This window comes from Chiloscyllium punctatum, chromosome 31, assembly GCF_047496795.1.
Source record: "Chiloscyllium punctatum isolate Juve2018m chromosome 31, sChiPun1.3, whole genome shotgun sequence".
Lineage (NCBI taxonomy): Eukaryota > Metazoa > Chordata > Chondrichthyes > Orectolobiformes > Hemiscylliidae > Chiloscyllium > Chiloscyllium punctatum.
Window position 1 is genome coordinate 67006864 of NC_092769.1, and position 25573 is coordinate 67032436.

The 25573-nt window shown below is 54.3% G+C and overlaps 1 protein-coding gene across 2 annotated transcripts in view; it reads left to right on the top strand.

Annotated features, from left to right (window-relative positions):
- Positions 1 to 19289, top strand: part of LOC140457016 (transmembrane protein 151B-like) — a 71798-nt gene extending 52509 nt beyond the window's left edge. The window contains exon 2 of one of the 2 annotated variants that reach the window (XM_072550915.1): positions 16493 to 19289. In XM_072550915.1, coding sequence (XP_072407016.1) covers positions 16493 to 17929 — 1437 coding nt within the window. In that variant the 3' untranslated portion in view covers positions 17930 to 19289. The remainder of the gene's footprint in view (positions 1 to 16492) is intronic. The other variant, XM_072550916.1, reaches the window with a different exon arrangement.
- Positions 19290 to 25573: the final 6284 nt, after the last annotated feature.

Here is a 25573-nt window from a genome sequence, read left to right on the forward strand (position 1 = left end):
ACTGCCCACACTCTCCCCATAGCCCTGTATCAAACCCCAAACGAATTCCACTGCCCCACTCTCTCTCCCCAAAGCCCTGTAACAATCCCCAACTAATCCCACTGCCTCACTTTCTCTCCCATATCTCTGTATCTATCCCCCAACTAATCCCACTGTCCTGCACTCTCCTCACAGCCATGTAACAATCCCGAAACTAATCCTGCAGCCCTGTGCTCTCCCCATAGTCCTGTATCAACCCCAAACTATTCCCACTGCCCCACTCTCTCCGTATAGCCCTGTATCAATCCCCAAACTAATCCCACTGTCCTGCTCTTCTCCCGTAGCCCTGTGTCAATCCCTAAACTAATCCCACTGCCCCAACCTCTCCCCATAGCCCTGTATCAATTCCCAAACTAATCCCACTGCCCCACTCTCTCTCCATATCCCTGTATCAATCCCCAAATTTATTCACTGTTCCCACTCTCCCCCGACATCCCTGTATCAATCCTAAACTAATCCCATTGCCCCACTTTCTACCAATAGCCCTGTATCAATCCCCAAACTAATTCTGCTAATTCCCTTAGCCCTGTATCAATCCCCAAACTAATCCCACTGCCCCATTCTCTCCCTATAGCCTTGTATGAACTCCCAAACTAATCCCATTGCCCCAATCCCTATAGTCCTGGATCAATTCCCAAACTAATCCCTTTGTGCCACGCTCTCCCCATAGCCCTGTATCAATCCCCAAACTAATCCCACTGTCCCACACACTCCCCTTGGCCCTGTATCGATCCCCAACTGATCTCACTGCATCACTCTCTCTCTCCATAGCCCTGTAACAACCCCAAACTTATCCCACTGCCCCACTCTCTCCCCATCGCACTGTATCAATTCCCAAAGTAATCCCACTGCCCACTCTCTCTATAGCCCTGTATCGATCACAAAACTAATCACACTGCACCACACACTCCCCATAGCCCTGTATCTATCCCCCAACTAATCCCACTGCCCCACTCTCTCCCCATAGCCCTGTATCAATCCCCAAACTAATCCCACTGCCCCACTCTCTCTCCCCATAGCCCAGTATCAATCCCCAAACTAATCCCACTGCCCCACTCTCTCCCCATAGCCCTGTATCGATCCCCAAACTAATCCCACTGCCCCACCCACTCCCAATAGCCCTGTATCAATCCCCAAACTAATCCCACTGCCCCACTCTCTCCCCATGGCCCTGTATCAATCCCCAAACGAATCCCACTGCCCCACTCTCCCCATAGCCCTGTATCAATCCCCAAACTAATCCCACTGCCCCACTCTCCCCATAGCCCTGTATCAATCCCCAAACTAATCCCACTGTCCCACTCTCTCCCCATAGCCCTGTATCAATCCCCAAACTAATCCCACTGCCCCACTCTCCCCATAGCCCTGTATCAATCCCCAAACTAATCCCACTGCCCCACTCTCCCCATAGCCCTGTATCAATCCCCAAACTAATCCCACTGTCCCACTCTCTCCCCATAGCCCTGTATCAATCCCCAAACTAATCCCACTGCCCCACTCTCTCCCCATAGCCCTGTATCAATCCCCAAACTAATCCCACTGCCCCACCCTCTCTCCCCATAGCCCTGTATCGATCCCCAAACTAATCCCACTGCCCCACTCTCCCCCCATAGCCCTGTATCAATCCCCAAACTAATCCCACTGCCCCACTCTCCCCATAGCCCTGTATCAATCCCCAAACTAATCCCACTGCCCCACTCTCTCCCCATAGCCCTGTATCGATCCCCAAACTAATCCCACTGCCCCACTCTCTCCCTATATCCTTGTATCAATCCCCAAACTAATCCCACTGCCCCACTCTCCCCATAGCCCTGTATCAATCCCCAAACTAATCCCACTGCCCCACTCTCCCCATAGCCCTGTATCAATCCCCAAACTAATCCCACTGCCCCACTCTCTCCCCATAGCCCTGTATCAATCCCCAAACTAATTCCACTGTCCCACACACTCCCCATAGCCCTGTATCAATTCCCAACTAATCTCACTGCCCCACACTCTCCCCATAGCCCTGTATCAATTCCCAACTAATCCCACTGCCCCACTCTCTCCCCATAGCCCTGTATCAATCCCCAAACTAATCCCACTGCCCCGCTCTCTCCCCATAGCCCTGTATCAATCCCCAAACTAATCCCACTGCCCTGCTCTCTCCCCATAGCCCTGTATCAATCCCCAAACTAATCCCACTGCCCCACACTCTCCCCATAGCCCTGTATCAATCCCCAAACTAATCCCACTGCCCCACTCTCACCCCATAGCCCTGTATCAATCCCCAAACTAATCCCACTGCCCCGCTCTCTCCCCATAGCCCTGTATCAATCCCCAAACTAATCCCACTGCCCCACTCTCTCCCCATAGCCCTGTATCAATCCCCAAACTAATCCCACTGTCCCACTCTCTCCCCACAGCCCTGTATCAATCCCCAAACTAATCCCACTGTCCCACTCTCTCCCCAGAGCCCTGTATCAATCCCCAAACTAATCCCACTGCCCCACTCTCTCCCCACAGCCCTGTATCAATCCCCAAACTAATCCCACTGCCCCACTCTCTCTCCCCATTGCCCTGTATCATTCCCCAAACTAATCCCACTGCCCCACTCTCTCCCCACAGCCCTGTATCAATCCCCAAACTAATCCCACTGCCCCACTCTCTCTCCCCATAGCCCTGTATCAATCCCCAAACTAATCCCACTGCCCCACTCTCCCCATAGCCCTGTATCAATCCCCAAACTAATCCCACTGCCCCAATCTCTCTCCCCATATCCCTGTATCAATCCCCAAACTAATCTCACTGCCCCACTCTCTCTCCCCATTGCCCTGTATCAATCCCCAAACTAATCCCACTGCCCCACTCTCTCTCCCCATAGCTCTGTATCAATCCCCAAACTAATCTCACTGCCCCACTCTCTCCCCAGAGCCCTATCATCGATCCCCAAACTAATCCCACTGACCCACTCTCTCTCCCCATAGCCCTGTATCAATCCCCAAACTAATCCCACTGCCCCACTCTCTCTCCCCGTAGCCCTGTATCAATCCCCAAACTAATCCCACTGCCCCACTCTCTCCCCATAGCCCTGTATCAATCCCAAACTAATCCCACTGCCCCACTCTCACCCCATAGCCCTGTATCAATCCCCAAACTAATCCCACTGCCCCACTCTCTCTCCATAGCCCTGTATCAATCCCCAAACTAATCCCACTGCCCCACTCTCTCCCCATAGCCCTGTATCAATCCCCAAACTAATCCCACTGTCCCACTCTCTCCCCATAGCCCTGTATCAAACCCCAAACGAATTCCACTGCCCCACTCTCTCTCCCCAAAGCCCTGTAACAATCCCCAACTAATCCCACTGCCTCACTTTCTCTCCCATATCTCTGTATCTATCCCCCAACTAATCCCACTGTCCTGCACTCTCCTCACAGCCATGTAACAATCCCGAAACTAATCCTGCAGCCCTGTGCTCTCCCCATAGTCCTGTATCAACCCCAAACTATTCCCACTGCCCCACTCTCTCCGTATAGCCCTGTATCAATCCCCAAACTAATCCCACTGTCCTGCTCTTCTCCCGTAGCCCTGTGTCAATCCCTAAACTAATCCCACTGCCCCAACCTCTCCCCATAGCCCTGTATCAATTCCCAAACTAATCCCACTGCCCCACTCTCTCTCCATATCCCTGTATCAATCCCCAAATTTATTCACTGTTCCCACTCTCCCCCGACATCCCTGTATCAATCCTAAACTAATCCCATTGCCCCACTTTCTACCAATAGCCCTGTATCAATCCCCAAACTAATTCTGCTAATTCCCTTAGCCCTGTATCAATCCCCAAACTAATCCCACTGCCCCATTCTCTCCCTATAGCCTTGTATGAACTCCCAAACTAATCCCATTGCCCCAATCCCTATAGTCCTGGATCAATTCCCAAACTAATCCCTTTGTGCCACGCTCTCCCCATAGCCCTGTATCAATCCCCAAACTAATCCCACTGTCCCACACACTCCCCTTGGCCCTGTATCGATCCCCAACTGATCTCACTGCATCACTCTCTCTCTCCATAGCCCTGTAACAACCCCAAACTTATCCCACTGCCCCACTCTCTCCCCATCGCACTGTATCAATTCCCAAAGTAATCCCACTGCCCACTCTCTCTATAGCCCTGTATCGATCACAAAACTAATCACACTGCACCACACACTCCCCATAGCCCTGTATCTATCCCCCAACTAATCCCACTGCCCCACTCTCTCCCCATAGCCCTGTATCAATCCCCAAACTAATCCCACTGCCCCACTCTCTCTCCCCATAGCCCAGTATCAATCCCCAAACTAATCCCACTGCCCCACTCTCTCCCCATAGCCCTGTATCGATCCCCAAACTAATCCCACTGCCCCACCCACTCCCAATAGCCCTGTATCAATCCCCAAACTAATCCCACTGCCCCACTCTCTCCCCATGGCCCTGTATCAATCCCCAAACGAATCCCACTGCCCCACTCTCCCCATAGCCCTGTATCAATCCCCAAACTAATCCCACTGCCCCACTCTCCCCATAGCCCTGTATCAATCCCCAAACTAATCCCACTGTCCCACTCTCTCCCCATAGCCCTGTATCAATCCCCAAACTAATCCCACTGCCCCACTCTCCCCATAGCCCTGTATCAATCCCCAAACTAATCCCACTGCCCCACTCTCCCCATAGCCCTGTATCAATCCCCAAACTAATCCCACTGTCCCACTCTCTCCCCATAGCCCTGTATCAATCCCCAAACTAATCCCACTGCCCCACTCTCTCCCCATAGCCCTGTATCAATCCCCAAACTAATCCCACTGCCCCACCCTCTCTCCCCATAGCCCTGTATCGAGCCCCAAACTAATCCCACTGCCCCACTCTCCCCCCATAGCCCTGTATCAATCCCCAAACTAATCCCACTGCCCCACTCTCCCCATAGCCCTGTATCAATCCCCAAACTAATCCCACTGCCCCACTCTCTCCCCATAGCCCTGTATCGATCCCCAAACTAATCCCACTGCCCCACTCTCTCCCTATATCCTTGTATCAATCCCCAAACTAATCCCACTGCCCCACTCTCCCCATAGCCCTGTATCAATCCCCAAACTAATCCCACTGCCCCACTCTCCCCATAGCCCTGTATCAATCCCCAAACTAATCCCACTGCCCCACTCTCTCCCCATAGCCCTGTATCAATCCCCAAACTAATTCCACTGTCCCACACACTCCCCATAGCCCTGTATCAATTCCCAACTAATCTCACTGCCCCACACTCTCCCCATAGCCCTGTATCAATTCCCAACTAATCCCACTGCCCCACTCTCTCCCCATAGCCCTGTATCAATCCCCAAACTAATCCCACTGCCCCGCTCTCTCCCCATAGCCCTGTATCAATCCCCAAACTAATCCCACTGCCCTGCTCTCTCCCCATAGCCCTGTATCAATCCCCAAACTAATCCCACTGCCCCACACTCTCCCCATAGCCCTGTATCAATCCCCAAACTAATCCCACTGCCCCACTCTCACCCCATAGCCCTGTATCAATCCCCAAACTAATCCCACTGCCCCGCTCTCTCCCCATAGCCCTGTATCAATCCCCAAACTAATCCCACTGCCCCACTCTCTCCCCATAGCCCTGTATCAATCCCCAAACTAATCCCACTGTCCCACTCTCTCCCCACAGCCCTGTATCAATCCCCAAACTAATCCCACTGTCCCACTCTCTCCCCAGAGCCCTGTATCAATCCCCAAACTAATCCCACTGCCCCACTCTCACCCCATAGCCCTGTATCAATCCCCAAACTAATCCCACTGCCCCACACTCCCCATAGCCCTGTATCAATCCCCAAACTAATCCCACTGTCCCACTCTCTCCCCAGAGCCCTGTATCAATCCCCAAACTAATCCCACTGCCCCACTCTCTCCCCACAGCCCTGTATCAATCCCCAAACTAATCCCACTGCCCCACTCTCTCTCCCCATAGCCCTGTATCAATCCCCAAACTAATCCCACTGCCCCACTCTCCCCATAGCCCTGTATCAATCCCCAAACTAATCCCACTGCCCCACTCTCTCTCCCCATAGCCCTGTATCAATCCCCAAACTAATCTCACTGCCCCACTCTCTCCCCATAGCCCTGTATCAATCCCCAAACTAATCCCACTGCCCCACTCTCTCTCCCCATAGCCCTGTATCAATCCCCAAACTAATCTCACTGCCCCACTCTCTCCCCAGAGCCCTATCATCGATCCCCAAACTAATCCCACTGACCCACTCTCTCTCCCCATAGCCCTGTATCAATCCCCAAACTAATCCCACTGCCCCACTCTCTCTCCCCGTAGCCCTGTATCAATCCCCAAACTAATCCCACTGCCCCACTCTCTCCCCATAGCCCTGTATCAATCCCAAACTAATCCCACTGCCCCACTCTCACCCCATAGCCCTGTATCAATCCCCAAACTAATCCCACTGCCCCACTCTCTCTCCATAGCCCTGTATCAATCCCCAAACTAATCCCACTGCCCCACTCTCTCCCCATAGCCCTGTATCAATCCCCAAACTAATCCCACTGTCCCACTCTCTCCCCATATCCCTGTATCAATCCCCAAACTAATCCCACTGCCCCACACTCTCTCCATAGCCCTGTATCAATCCGCAAACTAATCCCACTGCCCCACTCTCTCTCCCCATTGCCCTGTATCAATCCCCAAACTAATCCCACTGCCCCACACACTCTCCCCATAGCCCTGTATCAATCCCCAAACTAATCCCACTGCCCCACTCTCTCTCCCCATTGCCCTGTATCAATCCCCAAACTAATCCCACTGCCCCACTCTCTCTCCCCATTGCCCTGTATCAATCCCCAAACTAATCCCACTGCCCCACTCTCTCCCCATAGCCCTGTATCGATCCCCAAACTAATCCCACTGCCCCACTCTCTCTCCCCATTGCCCTGTATCAATCCCCAAACTAATCCCACTGCCCCACTCTCACCCCATAGCCCTGTATCAATCCCCAAACTAATCCCACTGCCCCACTCTCTCTCCCCATTGCCCTGTATCAATCCCCAAACTAATCCCACTGCCCCACTCTCACCCCATAGCCCTGTATCAATCCCCAAACTAATCCCACTGCCCCACTCTCACCCCATAGCCCTGTATCAATCCCCAAACTAATCCCACTGCCCCACTCTCTCTCCCCATTGCCCTGTATCAATCCCCAAACTAATCCCACTGCCCCACTCTCACCCCATAGCCCTGTATCAATCCCCAAACTAATCCCACTGCCCCACTCTCTCTCCCCATTGCCCTGTATCAATCCCCAAACTAATCCCACTGCCCCACTCTCACCCCATAGCCCTGTATCAATCCCCAAACTAATCCCACTGCCCCACTCTCTCCCCATAGCCCTGTATCAATCCCCAAACTAATCCCACTGCCCCACTCTCTCTCCCCATTGCCCTGTATCAATCCCCAAACTAATCCCACTGCCCCACTCTCACCCCATAGCCCTGTATCAATCCCCAAACTAATCCCACTGCCCCACTCTCTCCCCATAGCCCTGTATCAATCCCCAAACTAATCCCACTGCCCCACTCTCTCTCCCCATTGCCCTGTATCAATCCCCAAACTAATCCCACTGCCCCACTGTCACCCCATAGCCCTGTATCAATCCCCAAACTAATCCCACTGCCCCACTCTCTCCCCATAGCCCTGTATCAATCCCCAAACTAATCTCACTGCCCCACTCTCTCCCCAGAGCCCTATCATCGATCCCCAAACTAATCCCACTGACCCACTCTCTCTCCCCATAGCCCTGTATCAATCCCCAAACTAATCCCACTGCCCCACTCTCTCTCCCCATAGCCCTGTATCAATCCCCAAACTAATCTCACTGCCCCACTCTCTCCCCATAGCCCTGTATCAATCCCCAAACTAATCCCACTGCCCCACTCTCTCCCCATAGCCCTGTATCAATCCCCAAACTAATCCCACTGCCCCACTCTCTCCCCACAGCCCTGTATCAATCCCAAACTAATCCCACTGACCCACTCTCTCCCCATAGCCCTGTATCAATCCCCAAACTAATCCCACTGCCCCACACTCTCTCCATAGCCCTGTATCAATCCCAAACTAATACCACTGCCCCACACTCTCTCCATAGCCCTGTATCAATCCCAAACTAATCCCACTGCCCCACTCTCTCCCCATAGCCCTGTATCAATCCCCAAACTAATCCCACTGCCCCACTCTCTCCCCATAGCCCTGTATCAATCCCCAAACTAATCCCACTGCCCCACTCTCACCCCATAGCCCTGTATCAATCCCCAAACTAATCCCACTGCCCCACTCTCACCCCATAGCCCTGTATCAATCCCCAAACTAATCCCACTGCCCCGCTCTCTCCCCACAGCCTTGTATCAATCCCCAAACTAATCCCACTGCCCCACACTCTCTCCATAGCCCTGTATCTATCCCCAAACTAATCCCACTGCCCCACTCTCTCCCCATAGCCCTGTATCGATCCCCAAACTAATCCCACTGCCCCACTCTCTCCCATAGCCCTGTATCAATCCCCAAACTAATCCCACTGCCCCACTCTCTCCCCATAGCCCTATCATCGATCCGCAAACTAATCCCACTGCCCCACTCTCTCCCCATAGCCCTGTATCAATCCCCAAACTAATCCCACTGCCCCACTCTCTCTCCCCATTGCCCTGTATCGATTCCCAAACTAATCCACTGCCCCACTCTCTCCCCATAGCCCTGTATCAATCCCCAAACTAATCCCACTGCCCCACTCTCTCCCCATAGCCCTATCATCGATCCCCAAACTAATCCCACTGCCCCACTCTCTCCCCATAGCCCTATCATCGATCCCCAAACTAATCCCACTGCCCCACTCTCTCCCCATAGCCCTGTATCAATCCCCAAACTAATCCCACTGCCTCACTCTCTCCCCATAGCCCTGTATCAATCCCCAAACTAATCCCAATGCCCCACTCTCTCTCCCCATGGCCCTGTATCAATCCCCAAACTAATCCCACTGCCCCACTCTCCCCATAGCCCTGTATCAATCCCCAAACTAATCCCACTGCCCCACTCTCCCCATAGCCCTGTATCAATCCCCAAACTAATCCCACTGTCCCACTCTCTCCCCATAGCCCTGTATCAATCCCCAAACTAATCCCACTGCCCCACTCTCTCCCCATAGCCCTGTATCAATCCCCAAACTAATCCCACTGCCCCACCCTCTCTCCCCATAGCCCTGTATCGAGCCCCAAACTAATCCCACTGCCCCACTCTCCCCCCATAGCCCTGTATCAATCCCCAAACTAATCCCACTGCCCCACTCTCCCCATAGCCCTGTATCAATCCCCAAACTAATCCCACTGCCCCACTCTCTCCCCATAGCCCTGTATCGATCCCCAAACTAATCCCACTGCCCCACTCTCTCCCTATATCCTTGTATCAATCCCCAAACTAATCCCACTGCCCCACTCTCCCCATAGCCCTGTATCAATCCCCAAACTAATCTCACTGCCCCACTCTCCCCATAGCCCTGTATCAATCCCCAAACTAATCCCACTGCCCCACTCTCTCCCCATAGCCCTGTATCAATCCCCAAACTAATTCCACTGTCCCACACACTCCCCATAGCCCTGTATCCATTCCCAACTAATCTCACTGCCCCACACTCTCCCCATAGCCCTGTATCAATTCCCAACTAATCCCACTGCCCCACTCTCTCCCCATAGCCCTGTATCAATCCCCAAACTAATCCCACTGCCCCGCTCTCTCCCCATAGCCCTGTATCAATCCCCAAACTAATCCCACTGCCCTGCTCTCTCCCCATAGCCCTGTATCAATCCCCAAACTAATCCCACTGCCCCACACTCTCCCCATAGCCCTGTATCAATCCCCAAACTAATCCCACTGCCCCACTCTCACCCCATAGCCCTGTATCAATCCCCAAACTAATCCCACTGCCCCGCTCTCTCCCCATAGCCCTGTATCAATCCCCAAACTAATCCCACTGCCCCACTCTCTCCCCATAGCCCTGTATCAATCCCCAAACTAATCCCACTGTCCCACTCTCTCCCCACAGCCCTGTATCAATCCCCAAACTAATCCCACTGTCCCACTCTCTCCCCAGAGCCCTGTATCAATCCCCAAACTAATCCCACTGCCCCACTCTCACCCCATAGCCCTGTATCAATCCCCAAACTAATCCCACTGCCCCACACTCCCCATAGCCCTGTATCAATCCCCAAACTAATCCCACTGTCCCACTCTCTCCCCAGAGCCCTGTATCAATCCCCAAACTAATCCCACTGCCCCACTCTCTCCCCACAGCCCTGTATCAATCCCCAAACTAATCCCACTGCCCCACTCTCTCTCCCCATAGCCCTGTATCAATCCCCAAACTAATCCCACTGCCCCACTCTCCCCATAGCCCTGTATCAATCCCCAAACTAATCCCACTGCCCCACTCTCTCTCCCCATAGCCCTGTATCAATCCCCAAACTAATCTCACTGCCCCACTCTCTCCCCATAGCCCTGTATCAATCCCCAAACTAATCCCACTGCCCCACTCTCTCTCCCCATAGCCCTGTATCAATCCCCAAACTAATCTCACTGCCCCACTCTCTCCCCAGAGCCCTATCATCGATCCCCAAACTAATCCCACTGACCCACTCTCTCTCCCCATAGCCCTGTATCAATCCCCAAACTAATCCCACTGCCCCACTCTCTCTCCCCGTAGCCCTGTATCAATCCCCAAACTAATCCCACTGCCCCACTCTCTCCCCATAGCCCTGTATCAATCCCAAACTAATCCCACTGCCCCACTCTCACCCCATAGCCCTGTATCAATCCCCAAACTAATCCCACTGCCCCACTCTCTCTCCATAGCCCTGTATCAATCCCCAAACTAATCCCACTGCCCCACTCTCTCCCCATAGCCCTGTATCAATCCCCAAACTAATCCCACTGTCCCACTCTCTCCCCATATCCCTGTATCAATCCCCAAACTAATCCCACTGCCCCACACTCTCTCCATAGCCCTGTATCAATCCGCAAACTAATCCCACTGCCCCACTCTCTCTCCCCATTGCCCTGTATCAATCCCCAAACTAATCCCACTGCCCCACACACTCTCCCCATAGCCCTGTATCAATCCCCAAACTAATCCCACTGCCCCACTCTCTCTCCCCATTGCCCTGTATCAATCCCCAAACTAATCCCACTGCCCCACTCTCTCTCCCCATTGCCCTGTATCAATCCCCAAACTAATCCCACTGCCCCACTCTCTCCCCATAGCCCTGTATCGATCCCCAAACTAATCCCACTGCCCCACTCTCTCTCCCCATTGCCCTGTATCAATCCCCAAACTAATCCCACTGCCCCACTCTCACCCCATAGCCCTGTATCAATCCCCAAACTAATCCCACTGCCCCACTCTCTCTCCCCATTGCCCTGTATCAATCCCCAAACTAATCCCACTGCCCCACTCTCACCCCATAGCCCTGTATCAATCCCCAAACTAATCCCACTGCCCCACTCTCACCCCATAGCCCTGTATCAATCCCCAAACTAATCCCACTGCCCCACTCTCTCTCCCCATTGCCCTGTATCAATCCCCAAACTAATCCCACTGCCCCACTCTCACCCCATAGCCCTGTATCAATCCCCAAACTAATCCCACTGCCCCACTCTCTCTCCCCATTGCCCTGTATCAATCCCCAAACTAATCCCACTGCCCCACTCTCACCCCATAGCCCTGTATCAATCCCCAAACTAATCCCACTGCCCCACTCTCTCCCCATAGCCCTGTATCAATCCCCAAACTAATCCCACTGCCCCACTCTCTCTCCCCATTGCCCTGTATCAATCCCCAAACTAATCCCACTGCCCCACTCTCACCCCATAGCCCTGTATCAATCCCCAAACTAATCCCACTGCCCCACTCTCTCCCCATAGCCCTGTATCAATCCCCAAACTAATCCCACTGCCCCACTCTCTCTCCCCATTGCCCTGTATCAATCCCCAAACTAATCCCACTGCCCCACTGTCACCCCATAGCCCTGTATCAATCCCCAAACTAATCCCACTGCCCCACTCTCTCCCCATAGCCCTGTATCAATCCCCAAACTAATCTCACTGCCCCACTCTCTCCCCAGAGCCCTATCATCGATCCCCAAACTAATCCCACTGACCCACTCTCTCTCCCCATAGCCCTGTATCAATCCCCAAACTAATCCCACTGCCCCACTCTCTCTCCCCATAGCCCTGTATCAATCCCCAAACTAATCTCACTGCCCCACTCTCTCCCCATAGCCCTGTATCAATCCCCAAACTAATCCCACTGCCCCACTCTCTCCCCATAGCCCTGTATCAATCCCCAAACTAATCCCACTGCCCCACTCTCTCCCCACAGCCCTGTATCAATCCCAAACTAATCCCACTGACCCACTCTCTCCCCATAGCCCTGTATCAATCCCCAAACTAATCCCACTGCCCCACACTCTCTCCATAGCCCTGTATCAATCCCAAACTAATACCACTGCCCCACACTCTCTCCATAGCCCTGTATCAATCCCAAACTAATCCCACTGCCCCACTCTCTCCCCATAGCCCTGTATCAATCCCCAAACTAATCCCACTGCCCCACTCTCTCCCCATAGCCCTGTATCAATCCCCAAACTAATCCCACTGCCCCACACTCTCTCCATAGCCCTGTATCAATCCCAAACTAATCCCACTGCCCCACTCTCTCCCCATAGCCCTGTATCAATCCCCAAACTAATCCCACTGCCCCACTCTCTCCCCATAGCCCTGTATCAATCCCCAAACTAATCCCACTGCCCCACTCTCTCCCCATTGCCCTGTATCAATCCCCAAACTAATCCCACTGCCCCGCTCTCTCCCCATAGCCCTGTATCAATCCCCAAACTAATCCCACTGCCCCACTCTCTCCCCATAGCCCTGTATCAATCCCCAAACTAATCCCACTGCCCCACTCTCTCCCCACAGCCTTGTATCAATCCCCAAACTAATCCCACTGCCCCACACTCTCTCCATAGCCCTGTATCTATCCCCAAACTAATCCCACTGCCCCACTCTCTCCCCATAGCCCTGTATCGATCCCCAAACTAATCCCACTGCCCCACTCTCTCCCATAGCCCTGTATCAATCCCCAAACTAATCCCACTGCCCCACTCTCTCCCCATAGCCCTATCATCGATCCGCAAACTAATCCCACTGCCCCACTCTCTCCCCATAGCCCTGTATCAATCCCCAAACTAATCCCACTGCCCCACTCTCTCTCCCCATTGCCCTGTATCGATTCCCAAACTAATCCACTGCCCCACTCTCTCCCCATAGCCCTGTATCAATCCCCAAACTAATCCCACTGCCCCACTCTCTCCCCATAGCCCTATCATCGATCCCCAAACTAATCCCACTGCCCCACTCTCTCCCCATAGCCCTATCATCGATCCCCAAACTAATCCCACTGCCCCACTCTCTCCCCATAGCCCTGTATCAATCCCCAAACTAATCCCACTGCCTCACTCTCTCCCCATAGCCCTGTATCAATCCCCAAACTAATCCCAATGCCCCACTCTCTCTCCCCATGGCCCTGTATCAATCCCCAAACTAATCTCACTGCCCCACTCTCTCCCCACAGCCCTGTATCAATCCCCAAACTAATCCCACTGCCCCACTCTCTCCCCATAGCCCTGTATCAATCCCCAAACTAATCCCACTGCCCCACTCTCCCCATAGCCCTATCATCGATTCCCAAACTAATCCCACTGTCCCACTCTCTCCCCATAGCCCTGTATCAATCCCCAAACTAATCCCACTGCCCCACTCTCTCCCCATAGCCCTGTATCAATCCCCAAACTAATCCCACTGCCCCACTCTCTCCCCATAGCCCTGTATCAATCCCCAAACTAATCCCACTGCCCCACTCTCTCCCCATAGCCCTGTATCAATCCCCAAACTAATCCCACTGCCCCACTCTCTCTCCCCATAGCCCTGTATCAATCCCCAAACTAATCCCACTGCCCCACTCTCCCCATAGCCCTGTATCAATCCCCAAACTAATCCCACTGCCCCAGTCTCTCCCCATAGCCCTGTATCGATCCCCAAACTAATCCCACTGCTCCACACTCTCCCCATAGCCCTGTATCGATCCCCAAACTAATCCCACTGCTCCACACTCTCCCCATAGCCCTGTATCAATCCCCAAACTAATCCCACTGTCCCACTCTCTCCCCATTGCCCTGTATCAATCCCCAAACTAATCCCACTGCCCCAGTCTCTTCCCATAGCCCTGTGTCAATCCCCAAACTAATCCCACTGTCCCACTCTCCCCATAGCCCTGTATCAATCCCCAAACTAATCCCACTGCCCCACACTCTCCCCATAGCCCTGTATCAATCCCCAAACTAATCCCACTGCCCCACACTCTCCCCATAGCCCTGTATCAATCCCAAACTAATCCCACTGTCCCACTCTCTCCCCATAGCCCTGTATCAATCCCCAAACTAATCCCACTGCCCCACACTCTCCCCATAGCCCTGTATCAATCCCCAAACTAATCCCACTGCCCCACTCTCTCCCCATAGCACTGCATTAATCCCCAAACTAATCCCACTGCCCCACTCTCTCCATAGCCCTGTATCAATCCCCAAACTAATCCCACTGTTCTGTTCTCTCTCCATAGCACTGCATCAATCCCCAAACTAATCCCACTGCCCCACACTCTCCCCATAGCCCTGTATCAGTCCCCAAACTAATCCCACTGCCCCACTCTCTCTCCCCATAGCCCTGTATCAATCCCCAAACTAATCCCACTGCCCCACTCTCTCCCCATAGCCCTGTATCAATCCCCAAACTAATCCCACTGCCCCACTCTCTCTCCCCATTGCCCTGTATCAATCCCCAAACTAATCCCACTGTCCCACTCTCTCCCCATAGCCCTGTATCAATCCCCAAACTAATCCCACTGCCCCACTCTCTCTCCCCATAGCCCTGTATCAATCCCCAAACTAATCCCACTGCCCCACTCTCTCTCCCCATAGCCCTGTATCGATCCCCAACCTAATCCCACTGCCCCCACACTCTCCCCATAGCCCTGTATCGATCCCCAAACTAATCCCACTGCCGCACTCTCTCCCCATTGGCCTGTTTCGATCCCCAAACTAATCCCATTACCCCACTCTCTCTCCCCATAGCCCTGTATCAATCCCCAAACTAATCCCACTGCCCCACTCTCTCCCCATAGCCCTGTATCAATCCCCAAACTAATCCCACTGCCCCACTCTCTCCCCATAGCCCTGTATCCACCTGAAGCCTTCATGTCGTTTTTGCCCGCTAACTGAGTTGGTGAGTGATGCCAACATCGTGGGTTGAGTTCCTGCCCCGGCTGTGGTGACTGTGAAGGGTTCTCTACCTCTCCCTTCCCCTGAGACCTGCTGACTCTCAGCATGAAGCCCCACCAGTTGTCTGTCCCTGAGTTGAGAGGGCAGTCCTCTGACCTGGTCAATCTCTGGCGTCTTTACCTTGAGCCGCGGTCGGAGCAAGTGGACTCTTCACTGTCCTCAGGGATTTGGGTTGCACCTCAACAGCAGCGATCAATCTCCCATCGCCCTCAAATGTGTGTGATAATCTCAGCAGGAGGAATTAACCTCTCATTGTCCTCACCTAAGTATGTCAACCTCAGTCGAATCAATTGATCTCGGAGTGTCGCCAACAATCTTTTGCTTTATCTCAGGTAGTTGTCTGCCTCTTAAGAGCAGGGTAGGTCAGTGGGCCGTGGAATGGGGGGGGTTTGGGGGGGCGTTAGAGCTGATTTCCTGCCCGTCTTCCGCGGTTATGTCAGAGCCTGGGTGTCTCTGGAAAAGGAGCACGCGGTGTCCACCAACACCCTGGAGTTGTTCAGGGAGAGGTGGGCGCCGCAGGGAGTGGAGTGTATTATTTCCCCGTCCAACTCGATTTTGATTTAATCCCTACCCTCCCCTTCACTGTTTGGTCACACAGCATTGATGTGAAGGGCACTGCGTGTCACTGGCCACTCGGATGTTTCCTTGCTTCCTGGTGGTGGAATATAAATAAAGATTAACGCACTTGTATTTTTACTCTGTCCGACAGTGCTGGGGGAAAAATAAGCACTCCTGCTGCTGGGATGATAGTATGGGGGAAAGTAAAGAGAAAACTCGATTCAAAAAAACCAACAGAGGGAGTCCGACCCTCGGTTCACTCTGAGAGCTGTCCCCCTGAGGGAGCTGGATCAATGTGTGAAGGACTGTCTGTTCTGCACCACACAGTCAGTGCGTCTGTTGGGTTTCCAACTGGGGAAGAGGGTAGGGTCGGTGTCGTGCAAAAGGGCAAAGTTGTAACCGAGCTGTTTTCTGCTTGTGTGTTTCCCTCTTCCCAAAGCAGCAGAGACCCCTGAAGCAGTCCTTGAGCAGCTCACTGTGCAGGGAGACTCACTGGAAATGCCTGGTCCTGACCCTCCTGATGTACAGCTGCTTTGGTGTGGTGACCTGGTGCCACCTGTCCAAGGTGACCCGGCTGGCCTTCAACAAGCCCTATGGCCGTGAGTCGATGATCTATCACGAGAGCCCATGCTCCAGCGGCTATGTCTACATCCCGCTGGCCTTCCTTATGATGCTGTACGTGGTCTACCTGGTGGAGTGCTGGCACTGCTACGGCAAGAGCGAGATGCAGCACAAGGTGGACGTCAACAGCGTGTACGAGAGAGTGCAGCGCCTCCAGCAGGCCACCCCCTGCATCTGGTGGAAGGCCATCAGCTACCACTACATCCGGCGGACCCGCCAGGTCACCCGCTACCGCAACGGCGACGCCTACACCACCACGCAGGTCTACCACGAGCGGGTCAACACCCACCTGGCCGAGTCGGAATTCGACTACTCGCGGCACGGCGTCCGGGACGTCTCCAAGGAGCTGCTGGGCCTCGGCGACTACCCGGCGACCAAGCTCCGCTTCACCAAGTGCTTCAGCTTCGCCAGCGCCGAGTCCGAGACGGCCTACCTGACCCAGAGGGCCCGCTTCTTCAGCCAGAACGAGGGCTTCGATGACTACATGGAGGCCCGCGAAGGGATGCACCTGAAGAACGTCGACTTCAAGGAGCACATGCTGGCCTTCTCTGACCCCAAGAACCTTCCCTGGTACGTATCCCGCTACGTCTTCTGGACGCTCTCCTTCCTGGTGCTGTCATGGCCGCTCCGGGTGCTGGTGGAGTACCGCACGGCCAGCGTGCACTACCACGTGGAGAAGCTCTTCGGCCTGGACGAGGGGCTGCTGGCCCTCACCCCCGAGGAGGCCGGTCCCTACGGCCAGCGGGTCACCCGGGTCAACACCATTGACATGACCGAGCTGGAGTGGCACATCCGCTCCAACCAGCAGCTGGTGCCCAGCTACTCCGAGGCCATGCTGATGGAGGCGTCTTCCTCTGGAGGGGGCACCAGGCCCCGGCCCCCCTCCTCCGCCACCGCCCCCTACCCCCAGAGGTGCCAGCGCTGCCGCCGGACAGTCAGCAGCTCCTCGCTGCCATCGGCCCGTGAGCCATGTGCCCGCCTGCCCTTCAGCCGCAGCCGCCTCTCGCTAGGCCGGCTCCAGGGCCCAGGCCGTGCCTGCCTCTTCCGGAGCCTGAGCGGAGGGCGTTTCATCGAGGCCCCGGGGTCGGGGGTCAGAGCGGACGACGAGGAAGACGAGGAGGACGAGGAGGAGCCGCCCTCTTACCAGGACGCCATCTACTTCCCGCGCCTCATCGTGCATGCGGGCAGCGGTTGCCAGGGGCACCAGCCCCGGCAACAGGAAGGCCCGGGCTCGGGGCCAGACACACCGTTGTGAACTTTCACCTCCCGACTGTTGTCAACTGATCCGCATCGCACCCACCCCTCAAAGGAAAAAGTCCTTCGCCATCGGCAAACTAATCCCGTCCCTCTCCCTCGACCGGTTCACGTCTCGCTACAGGAACAGCCAAAGGGGGTGAAACTGTCAAAACAAAACCAAAAACAAACTACGGTTCCTCACCGCCACTGGCGCCCCCTCCCCTTACATATGTTCTCACGCTCCAAGATGGCGGCTGTTTTAGCTCAAGGGGAACTCATGGTCAAGGGAAGGTCCCCCACTGTCCCCATCCCCCCCTCCTGAAAAAGCCTCACAACTGAGTTCCAACTTCACTTAACCACTGGGCGTTGAGTCCTCTGGGAAGAGATTCCAGTGTCGGGGGGTAGAGAAAGAGGGATGGGAGTGGGGGGAGGGATGTGGAAAAAATGGAGTGGGGAGGGTGCAGTGTTGAGTTACCAGAATGCCTCCTCTCTCTCCTGCTCCTTCCCTCCTTCACCTGGGGATCGAAGGTAAACTGGGTTCCAGTTCCCAGATAGACAAGGACCTGGGGCGAATTGCACTTGGCCATTTGGCGGCCCCCCCTCCCCCCACTTCCTGCTGTATGCCCGGGTGACGCCATCTTGGAGGGCACGCCTCAGCCCCACTCTCCCCCACCTCAGTCCCTTGAGAGGTGCCTGTCCCGGCCTTACTCAACGGAGGGAAGACTCCAGGAGAGAATTCCAAAGATTAACCACCCTCTTCCCCCAGCACATCATTCCAAAACAATTAGCCCCTTGTCCTGAAACTGTGCCCCTCCTCTGCTCCGTGCTGGGGGACACGATGTCTTACCCAAATCAAAATGTTATACATTTCCATCTGACCACCTCCCAGTCCTCCACACGCACACATGTCCTGTCCGTTATGTACCCAGGGATCACTCGGTTAAGCTTCCATAAGGCAGTTGTGCCCTTCCTTAAATAAGGAGATGGAAAACTGTGCACTTTCCACGGCCCTATGTGACAGTAGCGAATCTTCTCTAGTATTATGGGCGGATTATCCCATCGTGACCGAAGGGTAATGCTCGGTGTGGGTTCCCCACCTGCTTGCCGTGATCAAACCTTAACTCCGTGATGCGTGGTACGTGGGCGCCCAATTCCCGATTTTCCCATTTACGGTCTGGTCCACTTTTCCATTCCCCTCGGCCAGGTGATCCATCGCCGCCCACTCACGGAACCCGTGGCTCCCCTCCCACACCTCACTTCCCCTCCTCCTCCTCGCTGCAGCCGCCATTTTGTTTTGTGCTGGCGGTGGCGTCCTTGAGCCTGCCTGACCCATCAAGAGTTCCCCTTCCCCAGGGGAATGTATTGACCAGTCCTTTGGGGGGTGGGGGGGGGGGGGGGAGCGGGGGAGGGATGGTCACACAGGCTGGGGCAGCTCAGCGTCCTTGGAAAACCACCTGCTCTTTCATGTCTCTGTGAATATATCGTCCCCTCCTCCCAACCCCCCCCTGTCCCGTCCTGCGAACTCTTGGCTTTTCTCCAAACACCGCATCCATCGGCTCCCCTTTATCAACCCTCAAACACACGGTTACCGGATTCGGTCTGACGTGACCTTTCCTTCCAGGGATCTGTATCTGATCAGGTTTACTTTGATTCCCTGGGATAATCGGACAATGTAAGTGTTTTACTCTTGACTGGGCTCTCCCTGGACTGCACACTGGCAACGAGTTAATCCTGATCAACATTTACTGTCACCAATGGATGGTCATTCTCTCTTCAGCGTGAACACAGACACACACACACACACGCACACACACACATAGCCTGTCGCTTCCACCATGGTTAAAATAAATCATGAATATTTGGAGGTGTTTGTCTTGCTGTGACCATGAGCGGTGTGCTGCTGAAGATGGATGTATATGAGCGATTAGGATTCCATTTCTTCACCACGGCGTTAAATCCGACAGATATTCTACTGAGGGTGATGGTGAGGTAACTGGGCAGGCCAGTGATAGAACCCTTACAGTGTGGAAGCAAACCATTCAGCCCACACCGACCCTCCAAAGAGCAAGCTATTCGGATCCATCGCCCCCCAACCCCCCCCACCCTATTTACCCTGGTCAACCCACCTATTCCTGGCCGCAATGGGGCAATTTAGCACAGCCAATCTCACCCTGACCTGCGCGTCTTTGAGGGGGAAACCAGAGCAACCGAGGGAAACCCCACGCAGACACGGAGTGGGGTTGGGGGGGGGGGGCGGGGGGTGCGGGGAGAAAGTGCAAACTGCACACAGACATTCACACACACAAACTCCTCACATTCCTGAGGGTGGAATTGAACCCCGACCAACTGAACGAAACCAGGCCAATCCTACAGGCCGCCCACCCAACTAGATGGTCGTTCATGGGATGTGGATGTTGCTAGCGCTGACTGTCCATTCCTGATTGTCCCTCTGTTGTGATGAGCCGCCATCTTGAACTGCTGCAGTCCGTAAGGTAGGGGGGAACCTCCCCATCCCCTGGGGGAGGGTACTCCAGCAATGTTGAAGGAATGGCAATTTATTTCCAAGTCGGGACGGTGAGTGGCTTAGAGGGGAACTTGCAGGGGGGGTGGGGGGGGGGGGGGGGGGGTGGTGTGGTGTTCCCATGTACCTGTTGCCCTTGTCCTTCTAGATGGAAGCGGTACTGAGTTTGGAAGGTGCTGTCTCAGGACCTTCGGTGAATCTCTGCCGGGCATCTTGTAGATGGCACACACTGAGCGTCGATGGTGTGGGTGTGGTGCCAATTGGGCTGGGGGAGCTTCTTGTTGGAGCTGCCCACCCCCCTCCAGGGGTAGGTGAGGAGGATTCCCTCACCCTCCTGACTTGAGGCCTGTAGACAGTCTTTGGAGAGTTGAGGGGGTGGTAGGGAATTACTTGCTGCAGGTTTTCGCAGCCTCTTGCAGCCACTGTGTTTAAATTGGAGAGTATCAAAAGTACACTAAAGCATTTAATATCGTGAAGACCAGAAAATATGTCTAAGGCAGTGACTCTGACACCACCATCCGTCCCTGGATATATCGTGCTGAGTTGGGAGAGATTTGCTCTGAGAGTCCTCAGTGTTGACTCTGGACCTCAGGACGTCTCGTAGGTTCAGTTTAAACACGGGCAGGGGACTCCATGTAACCTCTTCCCTCGGCTGATGCACTGGTACTGCCCCAGATTGAACGACAGTTGGAAGAAGCACTGAGGATTGGCGAAATGTACTCTGGGTGAGGGATTTCAATGCCCCCTCACCAAGACTGGCGCAGCTACAGCACGACTGAGCTGTTCAGGTTCAGAAGGGTGTAGCTGCTAGACTGGGTCTGCGGCAGATGGTGAGGGAGAGGGAACAAGAGGGAAAAACATACTTGACCCTCACCCTTACCAATCTCCCGGCTGCAGACGCATCTGTCCACGACAGCATCGGGAAGAGTGAGCACCGCCCAGTTCTGGTGGAGACGTGATCACATTGAGAATACCCTCCGTTCACAGTCACCACCCTAAATGGGACAGACTTCGAGCAGATCTAGTTACTCAAGGTGTGGTGGCCTATCAACAGCATCAGAATGGTACTCCTGCACAATCTGTACCCACTCACCCATGACCACCCAGTCAGGGGATCAACCCTGGTTCAATGGAGAGTGCGGGGGCGGGGGGGGCATGCCAGGAACAGCACCAGGCTGACCTGAAGGTGGGTATCAATCAGGAGATGGAGAAAGTGGGCACTGCAGATTGCTGAAGATCAGAGTCAAGAGAGTGTGTGGCGCTGTAAAAGCACAGCCGTTCGGTCAGCATCTGAGGAGCAGGAGAGTCAACGTTCTGGGTTATATGCCCTTCGGGGATGGGCTGATACCCGAAACGTTGATTCTCCTGGTCCTTGGATGCTGCCTGACCTGCTGTGTTTTTCCAGCACTACACACTCTCGACATCAATCAGGTGAAGCTACATAGCTATTACCTCCAGGATGCCAATAACAGGGGAGTTCAATGATGGTAACACCATTAAATGTCAGGAGGCAGCGGTTATATGATCTCTGGTTAGAGATGGTCATTTCCTGAGACTGGTGTGGCATAAACGATACTTGCCACTTGGGCTCAGTGGTTAGCACTGCTGCCTCACAGCGCCAGGGACCCAGGATCGATTAGAGCCTTGGATGACTGTCTGTGTGGAGTTTGCACATCCCCCCCCTGCCGTGTCTGCATGGGGTTTCCTTCGGGTGCTCCGGTTTCCTCCCACAGTCCAAAGATGTGCAGGTTAGGGTGGATTGGCCGTGCTAAATTGCCCCATAGTGCCCAGGGATGTGCAGGTTAGGGTGGATTGGCCGTGCTAAATTGTCCCATAGTGCCCAGGGATGTGCAGGTTAGGGTGGATTGGCCGTGCTAAATTGCCCCATAGTGCCCAGGGATGTGCAGGTTAGGGTGGATTGGTCGTGCTAACTTGCCCCATAGTGCCCAGGGATGTGCAGGTTAGGGTGGATTGACCATGCTAAATTGTCCCATAGTGCCCAGGGATGTGCAGGTTAGGGTGGATTGGCCGTGCTAAATTGTCCCATAGTGCCCAGGGATGTGCAGGTTAGGGGTGTATTGGCCATGCAAAATTGTCCCATAGTGCCCAGAGATGTGCAGGTTAGAGTGGATTGGCCGTGCTAAATTGTCCCATAGTGCCCAGGGATGTGCATGTTAGGGTGGATTGGCCACGCTAAATTGCCCCATAGTGCCCAGGGATGTGCAGGTTAGGGTGGATTGACCGTGCTATATTGTCCCATAGTGCCCAGGGATGTGCAGGTTAGGGTGGATTGGCTGTGGGAAACGCAGGGTTACAGGGATAGGGAAGGGGGTTTGTATTTGGGTGGGACACTGTTTGGAGGGTCGGTGTGGACTCGATGGGCCAAATGGCCTGCTCCCACAATGTTGGGATTCTCTTGGTTCTTATCATTGAGTAGAAACTGGACTCACCATATAAGTACTGTCTCTCCAAGAGCGGGTCAGAGGCTGGGAATCCTGCAGCGAGTGACTCCCCTCCTGATTCCCCCAAAGCCTGTCCACCATCGACAAGGCATGAGTCAGGAGGGTGAGGGAATACTCCCCACTTTCCCCTGGATGGGGGGGGGGGGGGGCAGCTCCAACAACACTCAAGAAGCTCTACAAGGTACACTGCAGAAGTTAACCAGAGATCCTCAGACAGCACCTTCCCGATCCACGACCACTTCCATCGAGAAGGACAAGGACAGCAGATACATGGGAATACCAGCCCGTTGCAAGTTCCCCTCCAAGCCACTCCCCATACCGACTTGGAAATAATATTCCTTCAGTGTCGTTGGGTCAGAATTCCTGGAACTCCCTCCCCCAGGGGCATCGTGGGTCTAACCCACAGCACACGGACTGCAGCGGTTCAAGATGGCCGCTCACCCCCACCTTCTCAAGGGGCAACTGGGGACAGTCAATAAAAGCACAATGTCCCTCGAACAAAGAATATAACATGCCGATTTAGTCCTGTAAAGTGTTAGAGTCCTGGACGAGGTTGGAGAGGAAAGCGCAGAAGTTTGAGAAATGTCCGGTGAATCTGTGTGAAGGTTATGGAAGTGGCTGGGGTGGAGGAACAGGGTACGATTTCAGCCCTGGGTACATGATGGAGGGTTAAATCTGAGGCAGGAGGTGGTGGGGGAAGGGGTGGTTGCTCTGGAGAAAGTGGCTGTCCATGTGGGACAGATCCAGGCAAAGTCAGAAGGAGTTTGAAAACAGTGATGGGGCGAACGCTGATGCAATTGGCTGGAATATCCCATGAAAATGTTCCCCATGCTGCAGAGGAAATATCCACAGAGTTCAACCGGGTCACCGATGTGTTGCATTTTCCGGAAATTCCCCCGATCTTGACGTGAAGATTGGTTTATAGGAGGAGATTGTGTCTCCGTCGGTGGGTACGGTAGCCCAGAGGTAAGCCAATGAGCAGCAGAGTCACCACACATAATGGGAGCACAATTCACACAGCCGGTCGATGAAAAGGCGGACAGTTTGTGTCACCCACTGCTCCATTAGTCAGTCATCAAGGTTGGAGCACAATCAGCTTCCCTGAGAGAGAGAGAGAGAGAGAGAGTGTGTGTGTCAGAGAATGTTTGATTGAAGGTTTGAGTGTGAGAGGGGGAAAGGAAGTGAGAGAGAGTGGGTGAGACGGTGTAAGAGTGAACAGTTTATTATGGGCTGCAAATTCTGTCAGTGCGGCACTCCCTCAGCATTGACCCTCTGACAGTGCAGCGCTCCCTCAGTACTGACCCTCTGACAGTGCGGCACTCCCTCAGTACTGACCCTCCGACAGTGCGGCACTTCCTCAGTACCGACCCTCCAACAGTGCGGCACTCCCTCAGTACTGACCCTCCGACAGTGCGGCACTCCCTCAATACTGACCCTCCGATAGTGCAGCACTTCCTCAGTACCGACCCTCTGACAGTGTGGCACTTCCTCAGTACTGACCCACTGACAGTGCAGCACTCCCTCGGTACTGACCCTCCGACAGTGCGGCACTCCCTCAGTACCGACCCTCCAACCGTGCAGCACTCCCTCAGCACCGACCCTCTGACAGTGCGGCACTCCCTCAGTACTGACCCTGTGACAGTGCGGCACTCCCTCAGCACTGACCCTCCGACAGTGCGACGCTCCCTCAGTACTGACCCTCCGACAGTGCGGCACTTCCTCGGTACCGACCCTCCAACAGTGCGGCACTCCCTCAGTACTGACCCTCCGACAGTGCGGCACTCCCTCAATACTGACCCTCCGATAGTGCAGCACTTCCTCAGTACCGACCCTCTGACAGTGTGGCACTTCCTCAGTACTGACCCACTGACAGTGCAGCACTCCCTCGGTACTGACCCTCCGACAGTGCAGCACTTCCTCAGTACCGACCCTCCAACAGTGCAGCACTCCCTCAGTACTGACCCACTGACAGTGCAGCACTCCCTCGGTACTGACCCTCCGACAGTGCGGCACTCCCTCAGTACCGACCCTCCAACCGTGCAGCACTCCCTCAGCACCGACCCTCTGACAGTGTGGCACTCCCTCAGTACTGACCCTGTGACAGTGCGGCACTCCCTCAGTACCGACCTCTGACAGTGCGGCACTCCCTCTGTGCTGGAGATTGAGAGCTGGGTATGTCCCTTCGATGGTGTTACAGGGGGAATGCTTCCAGCTCTTGATCATGCTGACCCCTTGACTTCTGACACACATTGGATCAGGAGGGATCACTATGGGGTCAGGGCAGGTCAGAGGTCACACCCACATGAGCTCATGGAACCTGGCAATTAACTCCAGCCCTGCTCTGTACCAAACTGGGCCCAGTGTTCCCCAGGACAGCAAAATCTGGTTTTAAGAAATCCATTAGATCGGTGTATACCTCACCGTACTTGTGTCAGTGTTTGTCACTGATCCTGTCGCTCTGTTAAAGGCAGAGGCCTAACATTTGGTCCTCAGGCCTGAAGCAGCTTGTTGTCATTGTCAAACCTCCCTGATGGTCAGAGACAGGCACAGGCTCCCTCCAGTCATTCTTGGTTTCCCTCCTGTCACACCTCCTCACTTCACGCGGCCTCTGACAAGGCTCTGACATTTCACACTGAAAATGACCTCCTTTTTGCATCATCTGGGATCGCATCAGATTCAG